Source organism: Aythya ferina, assembly GCF_964211825.1.
Source record: "Aythya ferina genome assembly, chromosome: 13".
Lineage (NCBI taxonomy): Eukaryota > Metazoa > Chordata > Aves > Anseriformes > Anatidae > Aythya > Aythya ferina.
In genome coordinates this window covers 7,346,098-7,372,595 of record NC_140311.1, presented here as the reverse complement: position 1 = coordinate 7,372,595, position 26,498 = coordinate 7,346,098, and the positions used below count along the sequence as shown (strand labels likewise).

The following is a 26,498-nucleotide window of genomic DNA, read 5'->3' as shown; positions in this document are numbered from 1 at the left end:
ATACCTGAATCATCCCCCAAGCCAAACACTGGGAGCACCTCATAACTCAAAAGTTTCCAGTCCTCTGGGTTCTCTCTTACACAGAAGGATACCAGTTTGGGTCCTCTATCTTGCTGTACAAAATCAAGGGGCAGATTAAATTGAGTTATGATCTCAAGTTGTCAGCCTAAATCTGATGGGTCTGAAAGCTCTGGGACTGCACAAGGCTGGGAATCTATGCTGCTAACTGAACTTTGCTACATCAACCAACCTCTTGTGCAAATCTAGGTAAGTAACAAGCTTCTTTCAGCTAAATTGCAGTTTTAGTCAAACACCTGATATTTAATTCAGATGTTGCCCTTGAGCATTCAACACTTGGTGGATAACAATTAGTTCCTAATGTTTGCTAATACCCCACTTCTCCTATACAGGAAATCTAAACATTTTATGTAAGTATCTGACATTAAGCTGTCACAATCTGCTACAGTTGCCGAACTCTATATTAAATATAATGCACAGTACTACACTGGTGTGGGTGGACAACATAATCGGGCATCCTCAAAGACACCTAAATCTGTGAGCAACCTACATACTGTGCCTGTATAAAAGGACATATTATGGTTGATCGTGACAAGAACTTTCTTCTAAAAGCACTTACAAAAAATGTAATTGGAATGTTTAACCCCTGCACCCTTTCTGTATCAGTGATTACTTCTTCCATCTGGCCATAGCATAGGTCTACTTGCATCACTGCCTAATAACCATGGCATGGTTGTGCTTTCAAGGCTTGGGACTGGGATTTTTCATATTTAGTACTTAGATGAGGTAATTTGAATGAAATGAGCTTGATTTGTGTGTTTATGTATGTGTATAGCTAAAGATAACGGACATGGCTATAAGATGGTTTCTGTGATTGGAGCAGACTACTTTCTTCACTCCAACATCACAGCTGAAGAACAATCTGGAGGAAAAAATACTCCAGCTACTGATCTTCATTTTCAAGACATAAAACTCAGCCCTTTTACATCCTTTCCTCTTTCATTATTTATAAATAAGATTTTGACTTTCTTACTTTCAGGAAATTTAGCCCTATAGGTCACATTCCTCATACCTTAGTTTCCACTAACGTTAATCAGGGGTTCATCACAGATTACAGTTTCATATCGGACTGTTGACTGATCTAAAGATAAGAAAGCCCGTAGTACTAACACATGTGATTGAGACAGCATCATGAAAAGTTGTTTTTTTCTCTCAAAAGACTTGAATCATCAGTTGTACCATTCAAAGCCTATAAATACACGGACTATTGCAAAATAGTGGGCTTCTGTACTGCAACTGTCTGTAAGCCTGTCCAAACTTCAGCAAACTTCTTTGTTGTCAGTGGGACCATTTCAAAGGAGAGACCCAAATTTTAATGTAAGTTAATGTAAGTGTTAGCAGCGTTACAGCCATAAATTTCTATCTTATGTTGCCTTCAGGAACGTCACTGCATCTCATTTATGGAAATACTAATTAGAATGTAGATGAGTACAGGCTGTCTCTAAGGCTTTTTTTTTTTTTTTTTTTTTTTTTTTTAAAATGAATACTATCTATATTTTGAGAATTTTTGTCTGTCATTAGGTTATACTTTACAGTTTTATGTTAAATTAGTACATTCTATGCTTACCTGTATGTTTTATAAAACTATTTCAGGTTTTAATTTTATTTCCTTTTTAGAGTATTTTGAAAAAAATATTAACAAACATTTGATAGGTACTACATGAACTGTAATAGCACAGTAAATATAATACAATAGTTATTTGCCAGATACCTCCAAGAAAAAAAAAAAAAAAAGAAAAAAGAAAAAAGAAAAAAAAAAACACCATTTCTGCTACTGTCTTTAAGGAAACTCCTTTTCTCTTTTTCCTCCTCCCTCTCTGCTCCACTAGCTGAAAAGCCAATAAAAAAATTCTCCACCTCCTACACAGTTCAGAACAAGATCTGTGTGCATTTATCCTAGGCATGCTTTGAGACCTAGAAGGGGATGAAAGTAGTCAATATGCAACGGGAATCTTAACTTCAGACACTAACCTGTACCTCTCTCTTGACCTTGCTGATATGCTGCAAGCTAATTATTAAACTTTATAATTATTTTTTTTATTTTTTGGATCAATTTAAGTCCAGCCTGGGGAGAAGAAACAGTTAAAGAAATGTCTCAAGTATACTTGCATTCATCTAATCAGACTTTGTGTGCATCTACAAATGGTACAGAACTGAAATCAATCATTGATAATGAAACCACAAATGAAAAATGGACTGAAGACTCCTTTCCAGGATTAGAAATACTGTGCATAATTTATGTTACATATGCTGTGATCATTTCAGTGGGTCTCCTTGGAAATGCTATACTCATCAAAGTCTTTTTCAAGATTAAATCAATGCAGACGGTTCCAAACATCTTCATCACCAGCCTGGCATTTGGAGACCTACTGCTTTTATTAACTTGTGTGCCTGTAGATGCAACACGTTACATTGTGGATACCTGGCTCTTCGGAAGAATTGGGTGCAAGCTGCTGTCTTTCATCCAGTTAACCTCAGTTGGAGTATCAGTGTTCACACTGACTGTTCTCAGTGCTGACAGGTGGGTCTGATGCAACTGGTTTGCCAGGAAATACCTCAGGTGTGAAATTAGAAATGAATAAAAGAGCATAAATGATAATTTTCACAACAGTAAATGGCACATTTTAATGAACTGAAAAAAAAATATATCTCCCATTTATTTTTAAAATGTGTGTTAGAAAAATTGGAACAGTTCTTTTTAATAGAGTGAAGTGAGACTCTTTAAGTCTTCTGACCTTTTATTAGTTTGAAGTACAGTACGGTTTTTTTTTCTCCATTGCACAGAAAAGGTAAATTGCTTAAGGCAGGGAAAAGACAGTATATTGGTGCTATCTAGTGGTGCACTAAAGTAGTCAATGAAGATGAAAAATAAAACTGTGAAAAATGACTGAGTGGAAATCTTTTGTCTTACTCCTGTGCACTCAGTGAGGCTCTAAAATCTTAGAACTAAAACAAGTGGCATGTGGGATGAAGAGCCAAAAGTAAACTCAGAACAGACTTTGGGACAAACTACTTTCATGACTCTCATGACTTGATGGTTACTGCAATACTTATGGTAGTTTTCATGTTAGTAAGTGCTTAGTGTGAGATAATGTGGCACAACTGGAATACTTTCTCTGCTTTGAGTTTACAGTTCTTATATTATTCCATATATATCTTAACCCAGAGGTCCTGAAATTAAACTCAGGTTACAAATGAAGCATTGTTGAAAGGGATCAGTGCTCCCATCTGACTCTTTTCATAAGGAACTGCTGAATAACCATTTTTCAATGCACCTCCTTTCTGAATGAACAATACTACAATGAGATTCCAGACCAATCAGCGTGAGCATGGCAAGGAGCAGAAAAAGACAAAATTAGTTTTAGTACTAATAAAGAAAAAGATTTTCATCTTGGATATCAGCAGTTGTAGATTGTGTGTATTAGCATGTGTCCAGACTTTAAATCCCAAGTAATGCTACTGTTACTGTAACCTAAAAAAATTCGGCCAACATAAAACGAGACATACTTTGTCAGGTCAAGGGGTGCATGCAGGCTGATACCCAGACTCCACTAGTGGTAATACAAAGACAAGAAAAGACACATAGGTAGGGTAAGAACACAGTGATGTTACAACACTACACTTAAGCCTTGATACGATCTCCTGAGCAGATGTGGTTTCTGTCTACTTAATAATTTCAGTGCATTTTTCTTTTAGATCCTTGTCCAGTCTCTTCTTGAACTTGGTTAGCAATGAATTTCACTGCTTCTTTCTTTCTTTCTTTTTTTTTGTTGGTGTTTTGATTTTTGTTTTGTTTTGTTTTGACATGGCTTCATTTGATGGCTCTGGCTCTTGTGCTGGAAGACTTAATAATCCCTATCCATCCTCTCCAGGCTGCTCATGTTATATTCCATCCTTAGTATGTTTTTTTGAGATGTGTGCAGAGCAGCACATGGTATTCATGAGTTGCTTTAACCAGAGATAGATAATTGCACAATCTCTCTTTTCAATCCTTTGCTTTCCTAATAATTCCTAACATTTTGCATTTTATTTGTTACTAATGCTGAATATTAAGATAATATTTTCATTGAAATATTTATTACAATTTCAAGACTGTGGTCCTGCATTAAGTCAATTCAGCATCCATCATTGAGACACTTGTTTCTGTATTTGATTCTTCATAGTAGCTGTTATATAAATACTCCATAACATGTTTTCACAGGATAACTATATAGCAAACTTACTCAGACAGTTCAGAACATAAGTCATGTGCACAATCATGTTCCAGTACACTAGAAAAGCTCGAAGTCAAGAAAAATTGTGTTTATTTGATAAACAACAATCCACACTTCAGTTTTCAAATTAAACTTGACTAGAGGAGAAAGAGAAGAGCAGATCCTCAGCTTGTGCAAAATATTACACCTAAACTGTCTTGTTCTCTGGATCCTTTTTCACTATGTTTCCTTCCATACCAGTCTTGTGCGCCCCTGGAAAGACCTCTTCACATTGTTAAGTGTCCCTGGTGTTTTGAGAGCAGGGTATGTTGATTTGTGAGTCTTACCCACCTTTGTGGGAGCTGCTTCCTTTTCCATGTCGCCATTCCTCAGAGATTTTGACTCATCCATAGATTTGCCCAGATTTTCTCATATGTTTCACTCAGTCCGGATGCAGCAGAATCACAGTCATGAATCAACAGCAGTGTTAGCTCATACTTTATGAATGTAAATGAACACCTGAGCATTAGTTGGAGTAAGATCACTGCACTCAGCTAGGATCTTAGGAACAAGGAGGAAAGTAAGAGTGCACATAGATTGTTTCAAGTGTTTATAAGCCTGTTAACTTAATTCATACCTTTACTTCATACCTTTACCAGTTTTGCAACTAACTCTCTCATTTATCTTTCTGTGCACTATTTCTCATTTATCTTTTCTGTGGCTTTATCCTCAGAAAGTTTACATAATCAATGCTTGCACTACTACTGTATTTACTCTGACAGTGGTGTTGGTTGCTTTTAGGTACAGAGCTATTGTTAAGCCCTTGGAACTGCAGACCTCAGATGCACTCCTGAAGACCTGCTGTAAAGCTGGCTCTGTCTGGATTGTCTCCATGATACTTGCTATTCCGGAGGCCGTTTTTTCAGATCTGTATTCTTTCAGCAATCCTGAGAAAAATGTAACTTTTGAGGCATGTGCCCCCTATCCTGTATCTGAGAAGATACTGCAGGAAGCTCACTCCCTGGTTTGCTTCTTAGTGTTCTACATTGTGCCATTAGCTGTCATTTCTGTCTATTATTTTCTCATTGCCAGAACTTTGTATAAAAGTACATTCAACATGCCAGCAGAAGAACACGGTCATGCCCGTAAGCAGGTAAGTTACGATCAAGGACTAAAGTGTCCAATTTTCCATAATCTATCAAGCTGATTCAAGTCTTCATTCTTGAGTGCAAAACCTTCTCCTAATAATATGCACAGATGAATAAAATCCTCCTTCAACTCAGGGCACATTAGCAATCCAAATGCAGCTGTACACTTACGCATATACTTATGTCTCATCAACTTAATTGTGAGTGTACATGCTTTCCTAAAGAGAAACTTTTTTTTTTTCCCTAAAAGTTTGCTTTGCTTTATTATGACCCTATGAAACTCAGGAGTTATGAAGTTGAATTCTAAGCAGTAAGACCTCATCCATGTTAGCTGACTTGTACTTACTTATAAATCCTAATCTAGCTGGGATTCCCATGTGATTTATAATAGAAGGGGAATGTGCTTTTCATTGGAAATACTTTGTTAAACAAAAAAAGTTTGATTTATTTGATTTATTTATTTTTTTTCTTTGCCATTTTATGTTTTATTTTTATTTTATTTTTTTTGGTCACTAATGCATTTAGACTTTTAGACTCCTTTGAAAATCAGCACCAAGTACATGAAAGTGTTACTAATTGCTATTAATACCAGGTATGCATTATTTTCTTGTAGATTGAATCCCGCAAGAGAGTTGCAAAAACAGTTCTGGTACTTGTTGCTTTGTTTGCCTTTTGCTGGTTGCCTAACCACATCCTCTACCTATACCGCTCCTTTACATACCATTCTTCTGTAGATGCTTCCACTTTTCATCTGATAGCTACTATTTTTTCCCGTGCATTGGCCTTCAGCAATTCTTGTGTCAATCCTTTTGCTCTTTATTGGCTGAGTAAAAGTTTCCGGCAACATTTTAAAAAGCAAGTCTCATGCTGCAAGGCAAAACTTCGTACAAAGCCTCCCAGTGCTACCCAAAGTAATTCACCAACCAGAGCCCTGTCAATCACAGGCAGCACACATGGCTCAGAAATCAGTGTTACACTGCTAACAGATTACAGTATCACAAAAGAAGAGGAAAGTGTTTAGTCCATCTGTGATGAAGAATGACAGAAACTGACCAATAGCAGCTGAGTCACTACCGTCTGCATCATGGAGAGATGCCATGCGCTGCCCTGCCTCTGAAAGGATTTTCACCAGGAGTTCCTCATCTTTTAAAGCATACAACAAAGAAATCAAAGTGTGCGGCAGACGAAGATAAAGCAGCTGAAATTTTCAGCATAGGCTCAAAGGAGTTGTTCATTTGCCCAAGCATCAACATGTGCCATTAGTGGAGATCCTTGTGTTGAGCAGGACTGGAGCCAGCAAAGTTGCTGTGAGAATTGGCTGTGGGGATTGTTTCGTTCTTGGTGACTTGAGACTGGGAGCTCCCTTCTGTCAAGTACTTCCATCTAAAGCAAGCAAGTAAAACCATGCATCTTGATAAAACCATCAACCTGACAGGTTTTTATTTCTTTTCTTGTCCCAGATGTTGAAAATCAGTAAATGCATTGGAAAGCAAGTTAAAAAAAAATGCTAAAGTTTGTAGTTTGGTGTAGTAAAAAAGAAAAGCATTATGAGCCAGATCAATGCTACGTTTTGCTCTGCCAGTAACTTTGAAATTTTGGGTATGAGCTGATTGCAGTTTAAAGGGATGGCCTTCTCACATCCCAAGAAGGTCAAGGGAACCAGCAGGTGATCATCTCTCCTAAGCTGTGATAATCGTCTTTAGCCACATTTGTAAAGTTCTTTGTGATCTATAGATACTTCTCAAATGAGCAGAATTATTCATTGTTATAATGATTTTACATCATGAAATTGGTCTGGATCTTTATGAGAGCTGTAGTTTGGATTTGTAGTGCACTTTTGAAGCAAACTGCTCAGACAACCCTATCTGCCTTACTTTGGTCTGCCTCCCAGAGTGCACAACCTGCCTTTCTTTCAGATAAAACTGTGTTCAGTCCATGGAACCAGACTGGAGCTGGAGTGAAGTAGAGCCCCCAAAAGTGTACGGGGTGGGTGTCAGGCTAACCATTTCCCTATACAGATTCACTGCACCTGTAATGTACTGCTTGATAACGTGGTCATTTCTAAATCATCTGAACCTTTACAAGCATGCTGGAAGAGCTGGATTTTTCTATTGTACCAGCCTTCTATTTTTGAGTTATTCAAGTAACATCCCTTTTTCATATTATGATAGACTGTCTTTATGAAATCGGCCTTTTAATCTCAAATCCACTGATTCTGATGACTCTGCTTGTGTAAACAAGTCAGCTATAGCCTATCATGGGAAGCCTGTTTATGCCTAAAAAGCAAAGCAGCACTGCTGGCAGGGACTGTCTTCCTAACAGGAGATAGAAGAAGCAAATCTTCCAGCCCCATATTACCGAAATGTTGAATGAAACCTATTTTTATTAGGCTTGTGTACATTGAACCAAAATTTTGTTCTGTGGGAGTTGGTGTTAAAAATCCACAATAGATTTTCTATTGCTTAAAATAAGGAACTTCTTTCTCAAAAAAGAAGTTGTGCGTTGAATTATTGAAGAGAGGTTGCAACATATGAATTATACAAACCACTGCTGTCAGTCACAGAAGTTTGAATTTTATCTCTTATTTGAAAGGCTAACTAACCCTTGAAGACATAACACTCCTCCAGTTGCACAGAGCCCTTAACAACACATGGATGGAAATCCATCCATCCGTGCACTGTTATTTGAGTTCATTATAAGATGCAGGAAATCTATTTGCAGTCTCTCTCTTCTGACTGTCCTAATCAGAATAATAAAACTAATCTACAAATCCCAAAGGCATTGGAATACAACCTCTGTAGTCATCTTAAACCAGTTTAATGATAGCCCATTTTAATCCCATCAGGCCTGGCTTTATTGTACTATGCTCTTCACATTATTTGCTGCAAGACTGTAAGCACTAATTTTCAAATGGTTTCTCCATTTTATTGTACCAATTGTATACCAGGATAGGATCATTGAAGTAAATAGAAATATAACAGCACAGAAATGCAATTTATGGGAAAGCAGACTCCAGAGACCTCATCTTACTCTCTTTGTCTTAACAGAACACATTCCCTGGTACTGAGCAATGTACAAAAAGAAGACATTACACTGATATTTTCCCCTTCTCATTCTCTTTAATGGAGCTGCAGGGTGAGACTGAAATGGGCAAATAAGCCTACACACTTAAGACCCTACTTTTCTTTTCCTAGATCTTACTATAGGGAATTCTAAATAAAAGAAAGATCAACAAACATTATAGTCCCTTACAATACTCTCTATTTTAGTTTATTGAAACTTTTAGAAAATAAATATGCCACATATTTCTGGACTTCACAATTTGTCTCTGCTGGAGGGCATATTTTTCATTACAAAGTCCTTGGCGATACCTTACAGAGACCCTTAAAAATCAGTTTCCTAATTCACCATTTTCTTTGCTTTGCATGCAGCTACTTTTTTCTTGTGTAACTACTCCTCCAACTGGATGGTTTATCAATTGCTAATATATTGTATTAGAAATGTGATGTTTTTGCTATATGCTACACATATTTTGGTTAAAGACTGGCAATATTTCAAGTCATAATTTAACTATTCTATGTTAATAATTCTATATTTTCAAATCTTCATGAAATGTTGAATTGGAGTGATACATTGGTAAATATTTATTTTTATCTAAATGATCTGATGTTACTCATTCCATCTATTCGTCCAATATAACTATCCATAAAATATCTCCATGTTACCACAACTGGATTTAGGAGAAAGGAATTGTTTCTTTCGGTACCTTTTCTGAGTGTTAAAAACAGTTCTTTCAGCCCTAAGTAATATACATGTAATTCTATACAAAATATAGGAATAATGTGTGTTTACAGAAATATTGAATGTCATTTAGCAAACAATTGGCATGAGGAATTAGGGTTTTACTATTCATATCCACAATGAAAGACTATGTAGAAGAAAGGTACAAAATACTGAAAGACAAGACTCTATCAAAGGACTTGTTCATGTGGAATTTTATTGGGTAAGTAAATACTATTTTTAAGATGTGCCTTTTTATAATTTGTTTTGTGAATATGTTCACGCTGCCAGCTTTAATAGATTTAGATGTAACAAATAATGTTTGAGTCAGCAACAGGTTCAGTATGGGTGCTCTGATTTGCACTCTCAGTATAAGATACTGGTTTAGTTTCAAAAAAATATTTTCCACATAAAATTAATAAAATCATGTCAAAGCATGGATATGGTGTAACAGGCTGCATCTCCAGCAAATGGCACAGAATAACATTAAAATCAGTTTGTGAAACTATAGCCATTTTAAAGCCCACCCTCTTGTTTCCATAGAAAGCATTGTTTTATTTTACATAGTTAAATATGGTCTGCCTGCTGATGGTCATGTGTTTCTGCTAAGAATATTGCAATTAAAGAATAAGCTAAAGTTACACACAGCTACACCACTTGTACATTTCAATCAGTGGTACTTAGAATTAAAAAAAAATATACAGGCTGTGCTGCAAACAATGCCCTCGGTGAAAGGCTGACTGTTCTGTGGAATTTCCATTGTCAACATAGGAAAGATGTTTTAGTTTTTAGCACATCTGGATCCAGTCCTGCCATTTTTTCACGCAGTTAAGACACCACTTCACTCTCACTAGCATGTGTGTGTACCAGCTACGGCTCTAGCCCCACAGAAAGCACAGAAAGAGTAATAACCTTTCTGTAATTAATCAGTATTTACTGCCTCCTTGATTTAACGTAACAAAGAATCTTCTTAAGAAAAAAAGTGTTAAATGTTTACCTGATCAGCATCAGCTAGTGAATTGCTGGTTCTGCTTTAATAGAAATCAAAACACTTTATTATGCCAAGATTTTGTACTTTTAGTGGGTGGTATCTCCAGAACAACAATCAGCTCTGATGAATCAAGATTTCCTTTTATCAGTCAGAGAAGTCAGACACAGATACAAAATCATCATTACCTAACATGCTAATGCCTCCTTTTACTGTTTGCTTTGAGATATTTTGTCATTTAAAATGCTGTTTCCTGACAGTTCAGGCTGATCTGAGCTGTGATGTTCCAGCTCTTAGCCGCATCCCCAGAACCTGCAGCTCATCCTTCCACTGCTGCAGCAGCTGTGTTTGTGCACCATTAATTCAATTGTTTCAAGGACATGATTGAGATGAATGCCGTCTCAACCAAAAAAAGTTACTGGTTTTCAGCTGAATTAGCTCCCTGAGCTGGATCACTGTGCAGTCTTTACTGAAGAGGAAGAGAACAGATGGTGGTGACAAGGTAGGAAGCTACTGGATGTCAGCTGTTCCTCAGTAGCTGCCTTCATGCATGCTGTTATCTGTGGGAAGTGCGAAGGAATTTGAGGTAGTTTGTCCTCATATCTGCAGTAAAAGTGTACAGATTAGATTTACCGTGCAGGAACTGATGTGTGGCAGCTTGTTAACCCTGCTGCATGCAACCATGCTCTCACTTCCATCAAATGGCGGGGATTAAACTTTGATGTCTTACTCCCCAGGACAGTGCCCTAATGACTTATTTTAGGCAGGTCATGCAGTTAAAACACTCCCCACTCCTCCCATCACAGCTATATCTCGTAAATGCTTAGAACAATTAGACTTGGCCTCCCTGCATTTTACCATCTAACAATGGAAATTGAGGGAGTGGGCATCGAACCTCAGTAACTAATCCATTGATTATTTTTTTTCTCCTCAAACATCAGTTTAGGCTACTCTGAGTTTACTAGTGTCAGCAAGGACAATAATTTTTCTAACCTACAGTTAGATATACTTTACTTTTCAAATATGCAGTTTATGTGAAACCAAAAGGAGGCAGATTTAGACTAGATGCAAGGAAGAAGTTCTTTACTACAAGGGTGGTGAGGCACTGGCACAGGCTGCCCCAAGAAGCTGTGGATACCTCCTCCTTGGAAGTGTTCAAGGCCAGGGTGGATGGGGCTTTGGGCAACATGGTGTGGTGGGAGATGTCCCTGCCCATGGCAGGGGTTTGGAATTAGGTGATCTTTAATCCTTCCAACCTAAACCATTCTGTGATTCTATGTTAAGCCTCACATGCACCCCACCAAAATGAGCTATTTGAGAGCTATTAAGAGTTTCCTAAGCTGTCAGCTGGTAAGTGAACATGAAACAATCTTTTGACAACTATTGGAATAGCCCTGCCAAGAGAAAATTCTTGAAGCATGAAAGATGTTGTTAACTAGGCTGCGTGTTCTTTGTGTAACAGCCAAAGGTTACTAAAAGTCTATATTTATATCCTTAGCAATTTTATCTGACGGTCTGTTGACCAGACAGCTAGCTGATACTGGTCTTCTCTCCCTACAGAGCTTCACAAGCTCAGGACTGCGTCTTTGATTTTATTATCGTTCCAGTCTATATGACAGCAAAGATATATTTGTCCTTGGAATGCTTATTTCCAGAAAGCTTCTGTACAGAATATTATTTTCATTTCTGAGTGCACCGATTGCTGCGCCACTAAAGCCACCTGGCAACCTGCCCCTACCATCTCTGGTGGAGCTGTTATATTTCCATTTAAAACACCTGCGCTGTTTTAATACCTACATTTTATAGCTCGGTGTAAAACATACTGACACGTAAATAGTGTGCCTCCTCCTACTCTAAATAAAAATAGTTTTGAATACACCTTTTACCACGTAAATTTGCTATGGACGCAGATCTATCCAGTCTGCAGTGTGAAAGCCACTAGATGGCACCAAGTAAGGCTCTTTTAAACGAACTGATTCAAGATATTTTTTTTATTAAAAATATTTAAGCGCCTACAGATAACTGCACCGGCGGGTGCCTAATTACGACGACCTTTATTAATTCAAACGTATTTAAAAATCCGAAGATAAGCTCGGTGCCTTGCCAGAACCCTCTCAGAAGGCAGCGAGGGGGGCTCTGGAAGGCGTCGGGCTGCCCCCCTGTGCCAGGGTTAGGGCAGGAGCCGATGTTTTGACATTTTCCACGCCGTTTCGGCGTCATCTACCGCCGAAATGTGTTTTGTGTTTGCTTGCAGCACGATATGAACAGGGGCTCAGTGACAAGACGGCCGCAGGGGGGCTGCTCGGCTCCCTGAGGCACAGGGGGGATGCGACGCCCGACGCCCGGCGCCCCCCCCGAGCTTTTGTTCCTCAGGGTGAGTGAACGGGCACCGCCTCAGGAGGCAGGGCAGGGCAGGGCACTGCGCGGCGCCCTCAACCAGGAAGCACCCCACCGCCCCTTTCCCTCCTCCCGATTGGCTGCGCCGCCGTCACGTGACCGCCCAGCCCGCTCCTCACTGGCTGAGGCGGGGCGGGCGGGGAGGTCGCTTCCGCTTCTGCGCTGCGCGCTGCCTCAGGCCGCTCGGTCGGCGGCGGGCCTCTGCCGGTGCGCGCCTCCCCCCTCACGCCTCCTCCGTTCCTCCCCCAGTCCCGTCGCGGTTCAGGATGAGCGGCGAGGACGGCAACGAGGAGTTCTACCGGCAGCTGCAGCTCCAGCAGCAGTACGACGCCGAGCGCGGCGGCGGCGAGGGAGAGGGCGAGGGCGAGGCCGCCCCCGACCCCTTCACCTACGTGGACCCGGCCGACGGCGCGGCCTACGAGTGGGACCGCGAGAAGAAGGCCTGGTTCCCCAAGGTGCTGCGGGCCGGGCGGGCACGGCACGGGCAGGGGGCGGGGAGGGCCCGGAGAGGGCCCGGAGAGGTGGGGGGAGTGCCTGGCTCGTGTGCCCAGCGCTCCCAACCACGTCTTGCCACCCTTTCCTGGGGTTTTTGTGCGTCGAAACGCAGCGTACGTGAGGTGCAGGTGAGGTGTAGGTGGGAAACGCTCGTTCTGCGGTGTTTCCTTCGAGTATTTTAAATAGAAAAGGTGAAACCGATGCCGCCTCTCACCAGCTTCACGTGGTGAACCAGCCTGGTGATCTGCATGTAAATACTCGTGCTGCCATACAACAGTGAGGGGCTGCTACTTCGCTTACAGCTATGAAGGTGCTTTACACCATTTATCAGGGAAATCTGTTGTGCCAGTTCGTGTTTGTGGCCATGCATTCACTGCAGTTCAGAGAATCTGTGTGAGAATGAAGCCAGGTTTGTATCTCGTAGTCCTAGTAAGGTGTCCGTGCAGCAGATGGCTCACAGAGGGCTAAAACCATGTGCAAAATCCAGGCTCACAAAGCAGAACAGAGAACTGAATATTCCTGGCTCCCTGCGGGTTGCTGTATCCAGTAAACACAGAAGTTTTTTTTTTTTAAAAACTGTTCTTCCATTCCCAGTGTTCCTTACTGTTCAAAAATTTGAAGATGTTCAAATACTTAATAAAAGTGATTGCAACTTTGTGTATTGTTTAACGACTTTTTGTTCAAAGGTACCATATCAATAGATGCCACCATTTTATAGCCATGAAGAACAAAATCACACGTTGAATTCATCTGCTTTCCTTGCTTACTAGGAAAAAACACGTGGGATTTTCTTCTGTAAGCCTGGAGTATCTGTGTTTCATTTGGTTAATTGATTCCTTTCCACTTCAGAGTAATTAGTAGTTAATTATATGCTAGCATGTCCTGAAGTATTGTGTTTCCTTTCCTATAAGGTTAAGTGAACCAAACTGTACAACAGTGGGTGTGGAGGTAAATTTTACTACTTGTCCATGATGTCTGCCACCAGAACTAGTTTGAAGTCCTGATCAAGGAACTCTGTGGGTATTTGTTTTCCATGCAAGTATGGAGTCACTTAAATTCCAGTAAAAGCCCTTATGCTTGCATGCATTCCTTAATGCTTGTACAGAGGTGTTTAAAAAATTATGTAGTTGTCATGGTAGAAATGGTGCTCTGATCACATATATCGGAAGTAAAATCTTTGATCTTGACTGGTAGAATTTGACAGTCTGTAGTAGGTCATATGCTAAGAATAAATTCAACTTTATATAATAAAAGGGTTCCTGTGAAGTTGAAAATGATATTGTTAGAGAATGGTGGCTAGTTATAGGAGGTTTAATCACTAAGTTACTTGTTTTTGTCAGAGAACCTAATGACAATAATGTTCACCAGAAAGTGTAGAAGCTTTTTAATTCTCTTGATTCCATCAACTGTTAAACTGTGGACTTGCTAAGATTGCTAGTGTCAAACATACTAAATGTTATTGGATCTCAGAGCTTTTTTTTCTTCAGAGTTTGTTTTATTCTTCATTATTTTTGGCGTTAACGTCATGCCATGTCTGTAAGAGCAGCCACTTATGCTCCATGGCAAGCCTGTCTCTGTCAACTCTGCATAGCTGATTTGATTTGTCAAAAATAGAAGTTTAGAGTTGAAATATTGAGCTTCAAATCACCATGGAAGGTATGAGAGCATCATGGTCTCTTGCTACTGTCCATTGTGTCATTCTTACAATAGCATACTGGAATGGAGTTTGTTCCCTTTTGAATGCAGATAAAGCACATGCAGCACAGGTGAAAGCTTAAGACTAAGCTTTGGGAAAGAATAATTTCAATGTGTGTAACTTAAGAAAGCACTTTCTTGTGCAGTGATGGTAGTAAAATCAGCTACGATATGTTATCGTTTGCAAGTTATGTTAGTATCTAGTACTAAAATGCACTTGGCTGACAGTACTGGGTGCAATTTGTAGTTTGTTTTCAGTCTCTAAAGATAGAAACTAGCTAATATCACCTTTTATGCAAATATTGTCTCTCTCCAGAGAAGAGCAACCTAATTGTTCATAGAATAAAAAGTAAAACATATGGAATGTATTAGTAGAATATAAAGTACAACATGCAGCCATAAACAACGTGTTAATATCACTTTGTTCAAGTGCAATATTTATTGTCTATCGCCACAAATATATTTCATCTCTGAAAATGTTTCTGTGAAAAGGCAGATGCCTACAAGTGTCCGTCATTCATCATCTGTGGATAAATTGTTGGCTTACCTTCAGTGTCACTTTATCTCTTCAGTGTGGTCAGGAGCTCTTCATTTCTGACCTTCAGGCAGTTCTCATTTAAATTGAAAGCAGAAAGCTTTGCATGAAAAAAAGGCAGAACTTGTGAAATGTTTGTTTAAAACACTTCATGTACTGTGTGAAATTAATATGTTACTTGAGGTCAGGAAATAATTTTTGCTGTCTGTATGGCTTTTTACAAAGTTTTTTTTTTTTTTTTTTTTAAGTTTTAAAGTACTGTTATTTTCTATGGTGCTGTATTAGAAAATGACCATCATTAATTAAGGTCATTTGCAGAACATTAACACTAAAACACCAGTTTGGATTTGTAGTTCTTTGAACCTTTGTTTTAATTTTCCCAATTTCTTTTTCAGATAACGGAAGATTTTCTGGCAACGTATCATGCTAACTATGGCTTCCATGCAGATGACACAGACAGTTCATCTGCTTCTGGCACAGCAACTGACAGCAAGCTACCAGTAAGTTCTAAGACATCAGACACACAACCATCGGCAAATGAGAAAGGACCAAAACAAACAGATCCAAAGCAAAAATCAGAAAAACGGAAGCTTGAGCCAGGTAAGTGATGAAGTGTTTCTTTCCATGTAGGCCTCAACCTGCATAGTACCAAGTGGAAACTGTCAGTTGTTCAGTGTTACCATGAACAGTAAAGGCATATATCGTTCTGAAAGCTTCCAAAACAAATTTTAAATTGTGTGATATTTCATAGGCATCTTTCTAGGACTGTATACGAGGTGGAAAATAAGCAAATTCAAGCGTGGTCAGAGGTTTTCCTGTGAATAAGCAAAAACTTCTTAGAAATCTGATGGAATGTGAACGTCAGAAGTGCATTGGTGTGTGCTCCCATGTTTAATATATTGATGTAACTGGATTAAAATTCTATTTTTTAGGATGGTTTCATGTTGAAGAGGACAGAAACACAAATGTTTATGTGACTGGTAAGTAAAAGCATTTATTTACCTACTTTGACCTAAAAGTGGCAAAAGAGAATTGGACTTGTCTCACTGACTTCTAATATTGCATTTTTAGTCTGCCATTTGCAAACTACTTAACGTTGTTTCTGTCCACATAACATCTTTGTGACCTTTATAACTGCATATGTAGAAAAGTAATCTAAGGGACATTCTCCAGTCCCTGCAAACTTGTAAGGAATAGGTTAAAGAGAACAAGTTTATAGTTGACATGCTTTGTTTTGTATGCATCACTTGCAATTATCAGTTGCAAAATTACTGAATTTGTGGGTAGAGAAAATGGTTGTTCATAAGGCTTTTTCTATGTTGCTTAGAGGTGTAGTGGGACTTAAAACTTGGTCAGGATAGCAGCATTCATGTAGATCACTGCGAGCACTTGGAAGGTTGGTATTATCTGTAACAGGAATACTCTAGGTCTGTATATTGGGGAGCACAACAATATCACTATGTTAAACCTATTTAGAAGTAAAAATGTTCTCAAAATATTGGTATGAAGTAATATTTAAAAGGTAATAACAAAAAGTTCCAAGGGCTGTGATTTATTATTTTATATGTAGACATTTTCCTATCTTTCATTTTAAGAAACACTGTGGTTTTTCTGCTCTAGTGAGATACGAAAAAAATAATTGAACCAACTAAACATACCTAACCTTCTGTTTTAACATACTTTGTAGGTTTACCACCAGACATTACAAAAGATGAATTTGTACAAGTCATGTCAAAATGTGGTATCATTATGCGAGATCCTCAGACAGAAGAACACAAAATCAAACTTTACAAAGATAAGGAAGGAAATCTTAAAGGAGACGGCCTGTGTTGCTATCTAAAGGTCAGTGGTGCAGTGAAATGGGGTATTCCTTTCTGGTAAAGATCCTTTTGGCCACTGCCTCAGAATCATGTTAAGAAGATTCTTACTGTATCTGAAGTATAGCTCAGAACATGAGTGTCTGTTTTAAGCAGACATGTGGGCAGCTCTGGAATCACTGTCTGTGTATCTCATTTGTTTTTCCTTTATCCAGTCCCCCCCCCCCCCCCTACTGAAAATATCCATTAATACCTGCCGAAGATGTCTAAAAAGGTTCCTGTCTTAGGTGCCAGCAATTATGGTGTGGAACGGGAGACCTCTTCACATTTTACTTAGGAAAAAAAATACACTTCTGTGTGGCCAAAAACATAGAAATAATTTGATGGAAAGGAACATATACTGTAGCTGTGTGTTCATAGCTTTTAATTGAGACCTGCTTTAAGTTCAGACTTTGATTTTAGAACTGTTCTTGTTCTCAATAAAACAGCTAAAACTGGTTAATCTATAAAAGTTAGTGTTCCAGTAGTATTTCCTTCGTGTGTTTCACTTGCGGATCATTTGGCAAGTTAGTGTACACTAGTGCAATCTGCTTTAACTCTTCATGAAGCAACGGGTAGTACTAACTCAGCTGTCTTGCATTCTGTATTCTGGCTTTATAATTTTAGAAGTTAGGGCTGCTTAGCACACAAGTATAAAGACAGTCTCCCCTCTGAAGATCTTCTTGGAAAAACTTTTAAATGGCTTAAGAGTGTTAACTGTCTGCTGTTCTAGGAGAAAACAGAAAATAAGTCAACCATCTGATTTTTTTTTTATTCCTTTAAGTTCACCAGCTTGTGCATTGCAGACTAGTTTTTATGATCAACTTGGTTGATATGTAAGCAATTGCTTTTGGGAGCATTAATCTGCTAAAACAATGGTAAAGAAATACTGGTTTTATTTTGATAGTAATAAAAGAAACACATGGCCAACCGTGTGTGTTTCAGTGAAGTTTTTTTAGTCGAGACTTAGAGGAGATCCAGCCTTATGGCTGGGGAGTGTCAGGGAATTAATTTGTAGCAGAATAATAATCAAATCTTACTGGAATAATTTGACTGCACTGTTTTTTTTGTTTTTCTGTTTTTTAAAGCTTGTACTCTGTTTTGTCTTCACATAGAGAGAATCAGTTCAACTTGCTTTGAGACTTCTGGATGAGGCAGAAGTTAGAGGCTATAAATTGCATGTTGAAGTTGCAAAGTTCCAACTGAAGGGGGAGTATGATGCAAGCAAAAAGAAGAAGAAATGTAAAGACTACAAGAAGAAATTATCTCAACAGCAGAAGTTCGTATTCTTTTTTTCTTTCAGTAGAATATTGCTTGAATTCTAAGTGCTATTAGTAAGATGTTGCTTTTAGATGAAATGCTAAGAGTTGCACAAAAGCCAGAGTCTGAGAGAGAAATAGTGGAAATAATACATGTTTGGAGGGGAGGAGCTTCTAAGTTAACTGTTGACATAATGAACTTCTTCACAATTGCCAAATTAAGAATCTTCACTCCCTAGGTAATCTTCTTTCAGGTACAGAAGAAAATATTACAACTTGAGGGAGTTAAGACTTTTTCCCCCAGTGTGTGAGAATGCCTGAATTCTGTCATATTTAAGCTTACTTGCATAAGGTGGTAACACCCTAGGTGTCTATGTACTGTTTGTACCATACTTTATTTTCTACAAATGGCAAGAGATGCTGTCTTTCTTAGAAGCAAATATCAAAATATCTCTGTAGATTTCCCCAGACATCTGCCTTTTGGTATGTGATATTGTGTTGTGTTTTTTTAATTATATATGCATATATTGTTTTTAACTTTTAATAATTGATTTTTTGCATTTTGGAGGAAGATGAAGATTAAAAAGAAGAAAAAGTTTGTATAGGACTCTCATTTTAATGAAAGCAACATTCTGCTAAACATTTTAAATAATAATGCAGATATACTTTGCTGTAGCTGAAGGGATCAAAGTCTAAGAGTTAAAATAGCTTGAAATGTATCTGCCTTAAAGATATACTGCTAGTGCTTTAAGAAGTCTTTAGTGTGGAGGGGGGTGACCACGCATGAAAATAATGAAATTGCATTTGACGTCAATTTGTGTGAATAAGAAATTGTGCTTTTCTCTAAGTCATTTAGCTGTTTTTAACCTGTCTTATACAAATTGACTTCAGTTGGTGTTCCTTTTGAGTTGAAGAGCATAATTTACTTTCAAACTATCTTGATGGGGAATCCAGGCTTTCTTCGGCTGAAGTAGCAGATACAAAGAGGAATTTAAACAAGATTTTTTTTTTCCCTTAAATCTAAGATTTTGAGATTTAGAAGTGTAAATGAATTTGTCCCTTTTTATTTTGTTACAGGATATGAAGTAGACTTCTCTCCAAGAAGTATCATTTTTATGAGACAGCAAAGTCCTAGGACAGATAACCTGAATTGCGTTGCTAGTTTGTGGCAGTGGCTCTGTACACTGTGTTTGTAGCAATCTTTGTAAGACCCGAGGTGTTCTTGCGTGTTTGTATAAACATAAGCAGTAAAATTTTACCAAAGGGAATAGTGGATTTCCTTTTACAAAATAAATCTTCATTTAGAAGGGTTATTAGAATTGACACTTTTATTGTATTTGGCAGCAGCTGGTTAATCTAAATTGATGAGGGAGGAATTGAAACTTGGAAGATTTTTTCACTGTTTAGAAAAATGCTTCAATTGTTAAAGTAGCTTTTATTTGTGAGCATTTAAGTACTTGAAAACCTCAATTACTTTGTAGTAGAAATGTTAATTTTATTTTGGTTGCATTTTTAAGAGTAATTTAAATCTGTCAAAATATGTATTTTAGTTGATGTATTGCAATAAATAAAAAATTAATGATTTTTTTTCAACAAATACTTGTAGAAACAGAAGAGAGCCGCAACAATATCTTCTTACTGTTGCTTCATTTCATTAGACAGCTGGATTGGAGGCCTGAGAAGAAAGATGGTGCAGCTCGAATGCGACATGAACGCATCGTTATTATCAGGAATATGTTTCACCCAAAGGACTTTGAGGTAGGAAGATGCAATTTGCTACTATAGATTATATGCTATTATAGGTAACATTGAACTTCCTGCCAAGAGTCCACAGTAACCGTTAGAGTGGAGAAGCTAGCACAAAATAACCTTAATAAGTAGTTTATTTTGAATAAATTTATTCAAGTGAGGGCTGTCAACTCCATGCAGCTTTGAAAATACAGTGTAACACTTGATATGTGAACTCCTAATAGATTGGCAGATGTATTCCATTGGTGGTTAAGCAAAAAATGTTTGTGTGATTGCATTGCAGGAGGATCCCTTAGTGCTAAATGAGATCAGAGAAGATCTACGGACAGAGTGTGAGAAGTTTGGTCAAGTAAAGAAGGTTCTCATATTTGATGTAGGTATTTTTACATGTTGTGTTGGTAGATCTGATGTAGTCTGGAAGTGTGCAAAATAGGAATCTTTAAATATGAGAGAAGCATTTCTTTTCTTGGATTTATTTGATGGAAACCTGACCTAATCTTTCAGTACTTTAAAACTAGCTGTTTCAGAAATTAATTTTGAATCGCTTGTCTACTTTAGCCTATGTAAAGATAAAATCATAACTTCTTAGGAACTTGGATACATGCCGCGAGTCTGAAGTCTGTAAATAAATTTCTTTATAGCTAAACTAGCTGAAATGTTTTGTTTTCTGTGTTCAAAAATTCTGCTCGGTGTGACAAAAAAAATATAAAGTAGTCTTAAGCAGTAGAACAAAACATGTAAACTTACAACTTATTTTTCAAAAAAGATTATGTATTGTCAGGATGGAGCTATATCCTGACTGATTTTGTAAGGCAAGCTATAAGATGATGGAATAGTTATGCTATTTAGAATACTATTAAATAAACTTGTCTCCCCTTACAGCGACATCCTGATGGTGTGGCTTCTGTGTCCTTTAAAGAAGCAACAGAAGCTGATCTGTGCAAACTAACTCTAAATGGAAGGTGGTTTGGTGGCCGTCAGCTCAGTGCTGAAACGTGGGATGGTGTAACAGATTATCAGGTAGTCTTTCATGGTTCTACTTCGCTAAATTCTCCCTCAGAACTGTAAATGTATTCATTTGAGAAGTGCTTGGTGACCCCCTTCCCACACCCCTCCATTTCCTCCCTTGTCCTATCTTGCTTCTCCACAAAAACTGCTAGGATGCCTTCAGAAGGACAGGATTATCCTTAATTACTGAATTCAGGAAAAAGAAATAAAAAGAAAGAAAGGACCTGTTTCATGTTAAAAACTGTGTATTAGATATGTAAACATAGAGGATTGGTTACTGGATGTAAATATTATCAGTTTGCAGTCAAACAAGTCCTATTGAAGTCTTGAGGTATTATTGCAATATAAATGTTCATATAACTTTTATCTGTGTAAATGTGTTCACTCTACAAGTATGATATTGTAGTGACTTGTATAAATGTATCTTTAATAGGTGGAGGAGACTGCAAGAGAAAGGGAAGAAAGGCTGAAGGTGTGGGGATCATTTCTAGAGGATCCTGATGCAAAGGAGCAGCAGACTACGTCTGATTCAGATTCCGCAACAAGTAGTGTTAAAATGCCTGAAGGCAGACAACCTTCAAAAGTTAATGACACATCTAAGGAGGATGTAAATGATGAAGCCCATAAGAGGGAGAATAATGGTGAGGGCATTAATGAAGATGGTGCTCCATCCACAGACAGCAGCCTCGCAGGCAGTGATGCTGAAGCAGATACATAACATTTTCAATGCTTTATGAAAGCATGGTTTTTAGGGTGATGTTTGAGTTTATCCCTTTCTTCAGAGTGACTGCAGACAATGTTCATATGATATGCATTACTAGAATGTCATCAACTGTGTGCTTTGAAGTTTTCATTAAAAGCAGTATTTAATGAGGTTCTAAACGTTTGTATTAATTGGCTGTTCAGGTAAAGTAACTCAAGTTGCCAAGAATACAGCAGAACTCATCAGGCTTTTGTTCTCTCTATGCTTGTCTGTGTTTCATTACGTAAATGTAAAATATGTTCCAACACTAAAGTTTATGTAACTAAATAGAACTTAAGTAATGCAAAGCTATTACAAGATTTGTGGATTTTGCCATTAATTTTCCTGTAGCCCTCAAAACTTGGTATCTCATCCTTAAAATTACTCTTGTCCTGAGTACTTTTGATCATTTTATGGAACAGATGCTGTGATATGTATAGGGTGAATGCATTGGATGTGTTGGTATACATCAAGTAGCAAATGATAGAATAATATTAAGTTGCAAATTTTAAAGTTAAGTAGAAAACAAACAAGATTTCTATAGCTAATATAACAGAACCGAGTGAAGATAGATGGTTAAATCACAGCATTCAGTAAATTATTTTTCTTATTCTCCTGTTTAGAACTTTATTGGTGTTTAGATCTTCTTTTGAGGCTGGAATTGTGTCAAGGAGACTATAAATGCATGAGCAAACACTCTAGCCTATAATGAAAGAAGACTGATCTTAAACTTATGGTCTGTATGCAGTAGACATGCTTTTGATGGTTTGACTTTTTTTTTAGTATTAGAATAAGGGTTTTAGTTTAACTTAATTAGGATGGCGAGTATGAGTTCTCTTCAACATTTTGGTTTAGCCTTAATGTGCCCTTCAATGGGTAGTGGGGAGATCTCCCGTATTCCATAAAACCTAAAGGCTTTTGGCAACTTGAACTACATTTTGTTGTGTAAATGTTAGAATACTTGAACACATGCTTTAAAAGAATATTACTCTTTTCTATGGGGGGAAAAAAATCAAAAGCTAGCCATATATTGCTAGCTCTCTTAGAAATATTTCCCAGAACAAAGATTTAGAAGACATTCTAGCTTCAGATAAGCAGGCTTTTGAAAATAACTCTGGGGGAGCTGTTTTGGGCGTGGTCATTCTTCATTTGTAATCCCATTATTTTGATACCTAAGGATATAAGAGTAAAGATTTACGGAATTGTTAATAATATTGGTGCTAAATTCGTAGCACATTGTTCATATGGATGGCTGTTAGTGCATGTTTGTAAGGAGGATCTTTTAATTTTTTTTTAATTCATATTGGATTGTGAGAAACCATAGATGCTAATTCTTGGGTATATTTCAATCCTGAAGTATTCAGAATACTCTGAAAGTTGGTATTTTCAAACTTTGTGCTCTGAGATCGCCATCTATATTTTTTCTAGTGGTCTGTCTCATACTCTTTTTTTTTTTTGTAATCAGTATATTTGGGTAGTTATGGCAACCAGAGCATCTAAGTTAACACTTGTCATTGTGGTTACAAATTACATCCTTTTGTGACAAAATACATGGTTTTACAACAAGTATATTTGAATTCTAGGTTTAAAACTCTGGGGGCTAATTCACTTGGCATGACAAAATTCCAATTTTAATGAGCTGTATTGTAAAGGAGAACTCTTAACGCTTGCCGTCTAAGACCACTTTCTCATCTTTACAAGAGTGTGAATTGTACATTTAAGCAAAGCAAGTGTTTGAACAGTTCAGGGAATCTGAAATACTGCTTGGTATGTAGCTGCATGTGGTGGCATATTCAGATTACATCTCTGGGTTGTTTGTTCAGCCTGGGATTTTTATTGGTAAACAACACCACAGACCTCTGAGGGCACAGAAAGAGCTTTGGCACAGAAAGAATGTAAATTAATGTGGTGAGTACTGCTTTCAGTGCTCTTTTTTTCTTCCAGCTTCTAGACTCAAAGTTTTAGATCTGTTAAACTATTGTGTTCTGTTAGCTTTTTTTTTTTTTTTAAGAGAGCCTGGTCATGCAACGCTCTACACAGTTAAATCACCTGTTTTACAGTGGAATTGCTATTGATATAAGGAAGTTATTTGACAAATGTTATAAATATTGTACAGTTCTATGAAGCCTTATCATGGTATCAAATATGAAAAATAAGGTTAGTATTAGTGTTTGAAAAAAGACTTTTGAAAAATAAAGAATCATTGCTTGTGCAGTCATCTTCCTCTCTCTGGTTGATGTACAAATTTGATTGGCTTGTTTCAAAAGTAAAATGTGATGTTAGTTGCTTCACCTTTTCCTCTAGGCTTCATGCTGAAGTAGAGCACTGACAAAGACTGAGACTAAATGCTTTACTGGCTTTCCTATTAACTAGGATTCTTAAGGAAATAAAAGCTGTTTTTCCACAAAAATGTTGTTCTGAAGTGACGTTACACTCAAACTGGTATTTTCTTTTTGTCTACCTCTGTTATTCCCTAGTAAAATGTAAAAATGTATTTTTATAAATGCCTTGGTAATTCAATGAATAGTTTAATGGCTTATGGAGAGGTTAATGCAGCCATGACTTTCTTTTCAGCATTGAGACCGAATTCTTCTGATTTCCTTTTCTAAATGATGCAAGCTTTTATAAATTAATCTGAACATAAATTACATTTTTCACAAAAGTTAAAATTACTATTTTTAAAGTAAGATTATAAAAATTTTCATGGTGTAGAGCAATATTGTTTAGTACCAAATTTTAACTAATTGGAAGCTGAACAAGCTGAGTTGCTTTTAATTTTTTCTCTGAGCACTATCATAAATAGATTAGTAAAGGGTTAAAACCCCAATCCAGTTCTCACTGTATTTTTTTTCGTAAATAAAAAAATCACTAAAATGGATCTTTCCTGAGAATGCAGGGTTGACTTTATAATCTGTTTTGCTCATCAATAGCAACAAAATCAAACTTCTTGCTCAGTTTCTAATTGCCCTTGGGTTCTGTTCCAGTGTACTGCATGTTTCTTCATCCCTAGCCTTTTAGGGAGACGTTCATCTTAAGAAAAGTTGTCTCTTCCTCTCAATATTTTATGAAAACAATAACTAGCAGCAGGTTGAAACACTTTGTGGATAATTGTTGCTCAGTTTTGGACTAAACACGTTTCTGCTAATTCGCATGGTGTGACAAATTCGATGTGAAGCAAATTTAAATCTAACAACGGGGAAAGAATATCAACTAATGGTTACTGCCATGTAATTCAGCATAGGTGATCACTTTCCTAACCATGTAGTACAAAATCAGTTGCTTAGATTCAAGACATATTGTGGTTTGCTTTACAATCAAAACACTATTTAGTGGTTTGCTGGCAAGGTAATTGTATGGAATTAAAAGTGTTCATCAGAGATTGTGTTTGAGGAGCGTGGCCAAGGTAGACGTCTAGAAACAAAAAGCCCCAAAAGAACAGGCATGGAAGTTGCAACAGGTTCTCGAATGTGCATATGCAGCTGTAAAGAGAGTTAGTTTCATTTTGCATCAAAATATTTACCTGTTTCTCCTGCTGACTTTTTTTATTACTTTTTTTAATTGAATTTCAGTCCTTCATACAACTTACACTTTGTATAGGGATTGCAATTCATTTAAAATCATTAGTATGTTAAATGCAGTGCATTTTAACTAAACCATGTCCTAGTCATTATTCAGTTAAGGTTAATCTAGTCATAATTTCAAGTTTATTTAGCTTAATTCACTTAAAGGTATTGGATGCTTCATAGAAACCCAGACTTGCCTTTAAACTTTCCAGTAAAAATCAGTATCATTACCCTGAATTCTTGAACTGTATAACCTAACAATTCTTTAAAAGAAAAAATAAAAAGGGGGAGGGGGATAAGATACCTATAGATTTTAATTGGATTTTTAAATCTCTGATTTGAGGAAACATACTGCAATATAACTATGTAAGTTGTGTACTTGTGTTGATTTGGCTTGTGTGTATTTCAGTGCTCATTATACAGGGCTTGAAGTCTTACTGTCATGATACTCTGTAAAATATTTAGAGGAGTATGGAATCTTTTGCAGCAGATTGTTTTTGGTTTTTTTGCTCATTCTGTAATATCAAAGTATATTGTTAGATTAAAATTCACTAAGTTGACATGGAATTTTTCTGACAGGTTATTTTCTTTTGATAAGTTAAATTGATCATCTTCAGTTACCTTCTAGAAAAAAGTCATTTCAAAATATTTGAATAATTTCTAGACCTGTGAAAGCATCTGAAAATCCCTTGATTTGTCTTCAATTTTGTTTCTTAAAGGGGTTGTGTTTTATACTACCTTTTTAATAAACAAACTCGTGAACAAAAAGTCTTTCCTTATGAGTTCTGAGAGAATGTATTTCTTTTGTTTTTTCCTTGGTAAAAAAGTACCGTATCATTTGGTGGGCAGTGATTTCAGTTCATAAAGCATGTGTGTTAACATGCCAGAGCTTTTGAACTGGAGTCAAGTATAGATGTTGCTAGAGTTGCTAGTGCTTACACTGGGTCACATTTTTTCTTCCTTCTTTGTGGGTTTTGCCCCAGACTTCATCCTGGTTTGGTGCATTATGGAC

At 37.3% G+C, this 26,498-nt stretch overlaps 2 protein-coding genes across 2 annotated transcripts; both read left to right on the top strand.

Moving 5' to 3' along the window:
• The first annotated feature begins 1,930 nt into the window (after window positions 1-1,930).
• Window positions 1,931-12,610, top strand: BRS3 (bombesin receptor subtype 3). The gene is made up of 3 exons (XM_084534253.1): window positions 1,931-2,599; window positions 5,073-5,424; window positions 6,033-12,610. The coding sequence occupies exons 1-3, from the start codon at window positions 2,169-2,171 to the stop codon at window positions 6,438-6,440; spliced, it is 1,191 nt and encodes a 396-aa protein (XP_084390379.1). The 5' UTR covers window positions 1,931-2,168; the 3' UTR covers window positions 6,441-12,610.
• Window positions 12,611-12,757: 147 nt separating this feature from the next.
• HTATSF1 (HIV-1 Tat specific factor 1) lies at window positions 12,758-22,063 on the top strand. The gene is made up of 9 exons (XM_084534089.1): window positions 12,758-13,039; window positions 15,705-15,909; window positions 16,242-16,289; window positions 16,997-17,151; window positions 18,281-18,444; window positions 20,083-20,182; window positions 20,457-20,546; window positions 21,056-21,193; window positions 21,615-22,063. The coding sequence occupies exons 1-9, from the start codon at window positions 12,851-12,853 to the stop codon at window positions 21,897-21,899; spliced, it is 1,374 nt and encodes a 457-aa protein (XP_084390215.1). The 5' UTR covers window positions 12,758-12,850; the 3' UTR covers window positions 21,900-22,063.
• The last annotated feature ends 4,435 nt before the right edge of the window (window positions 22,064-26,498 follow it).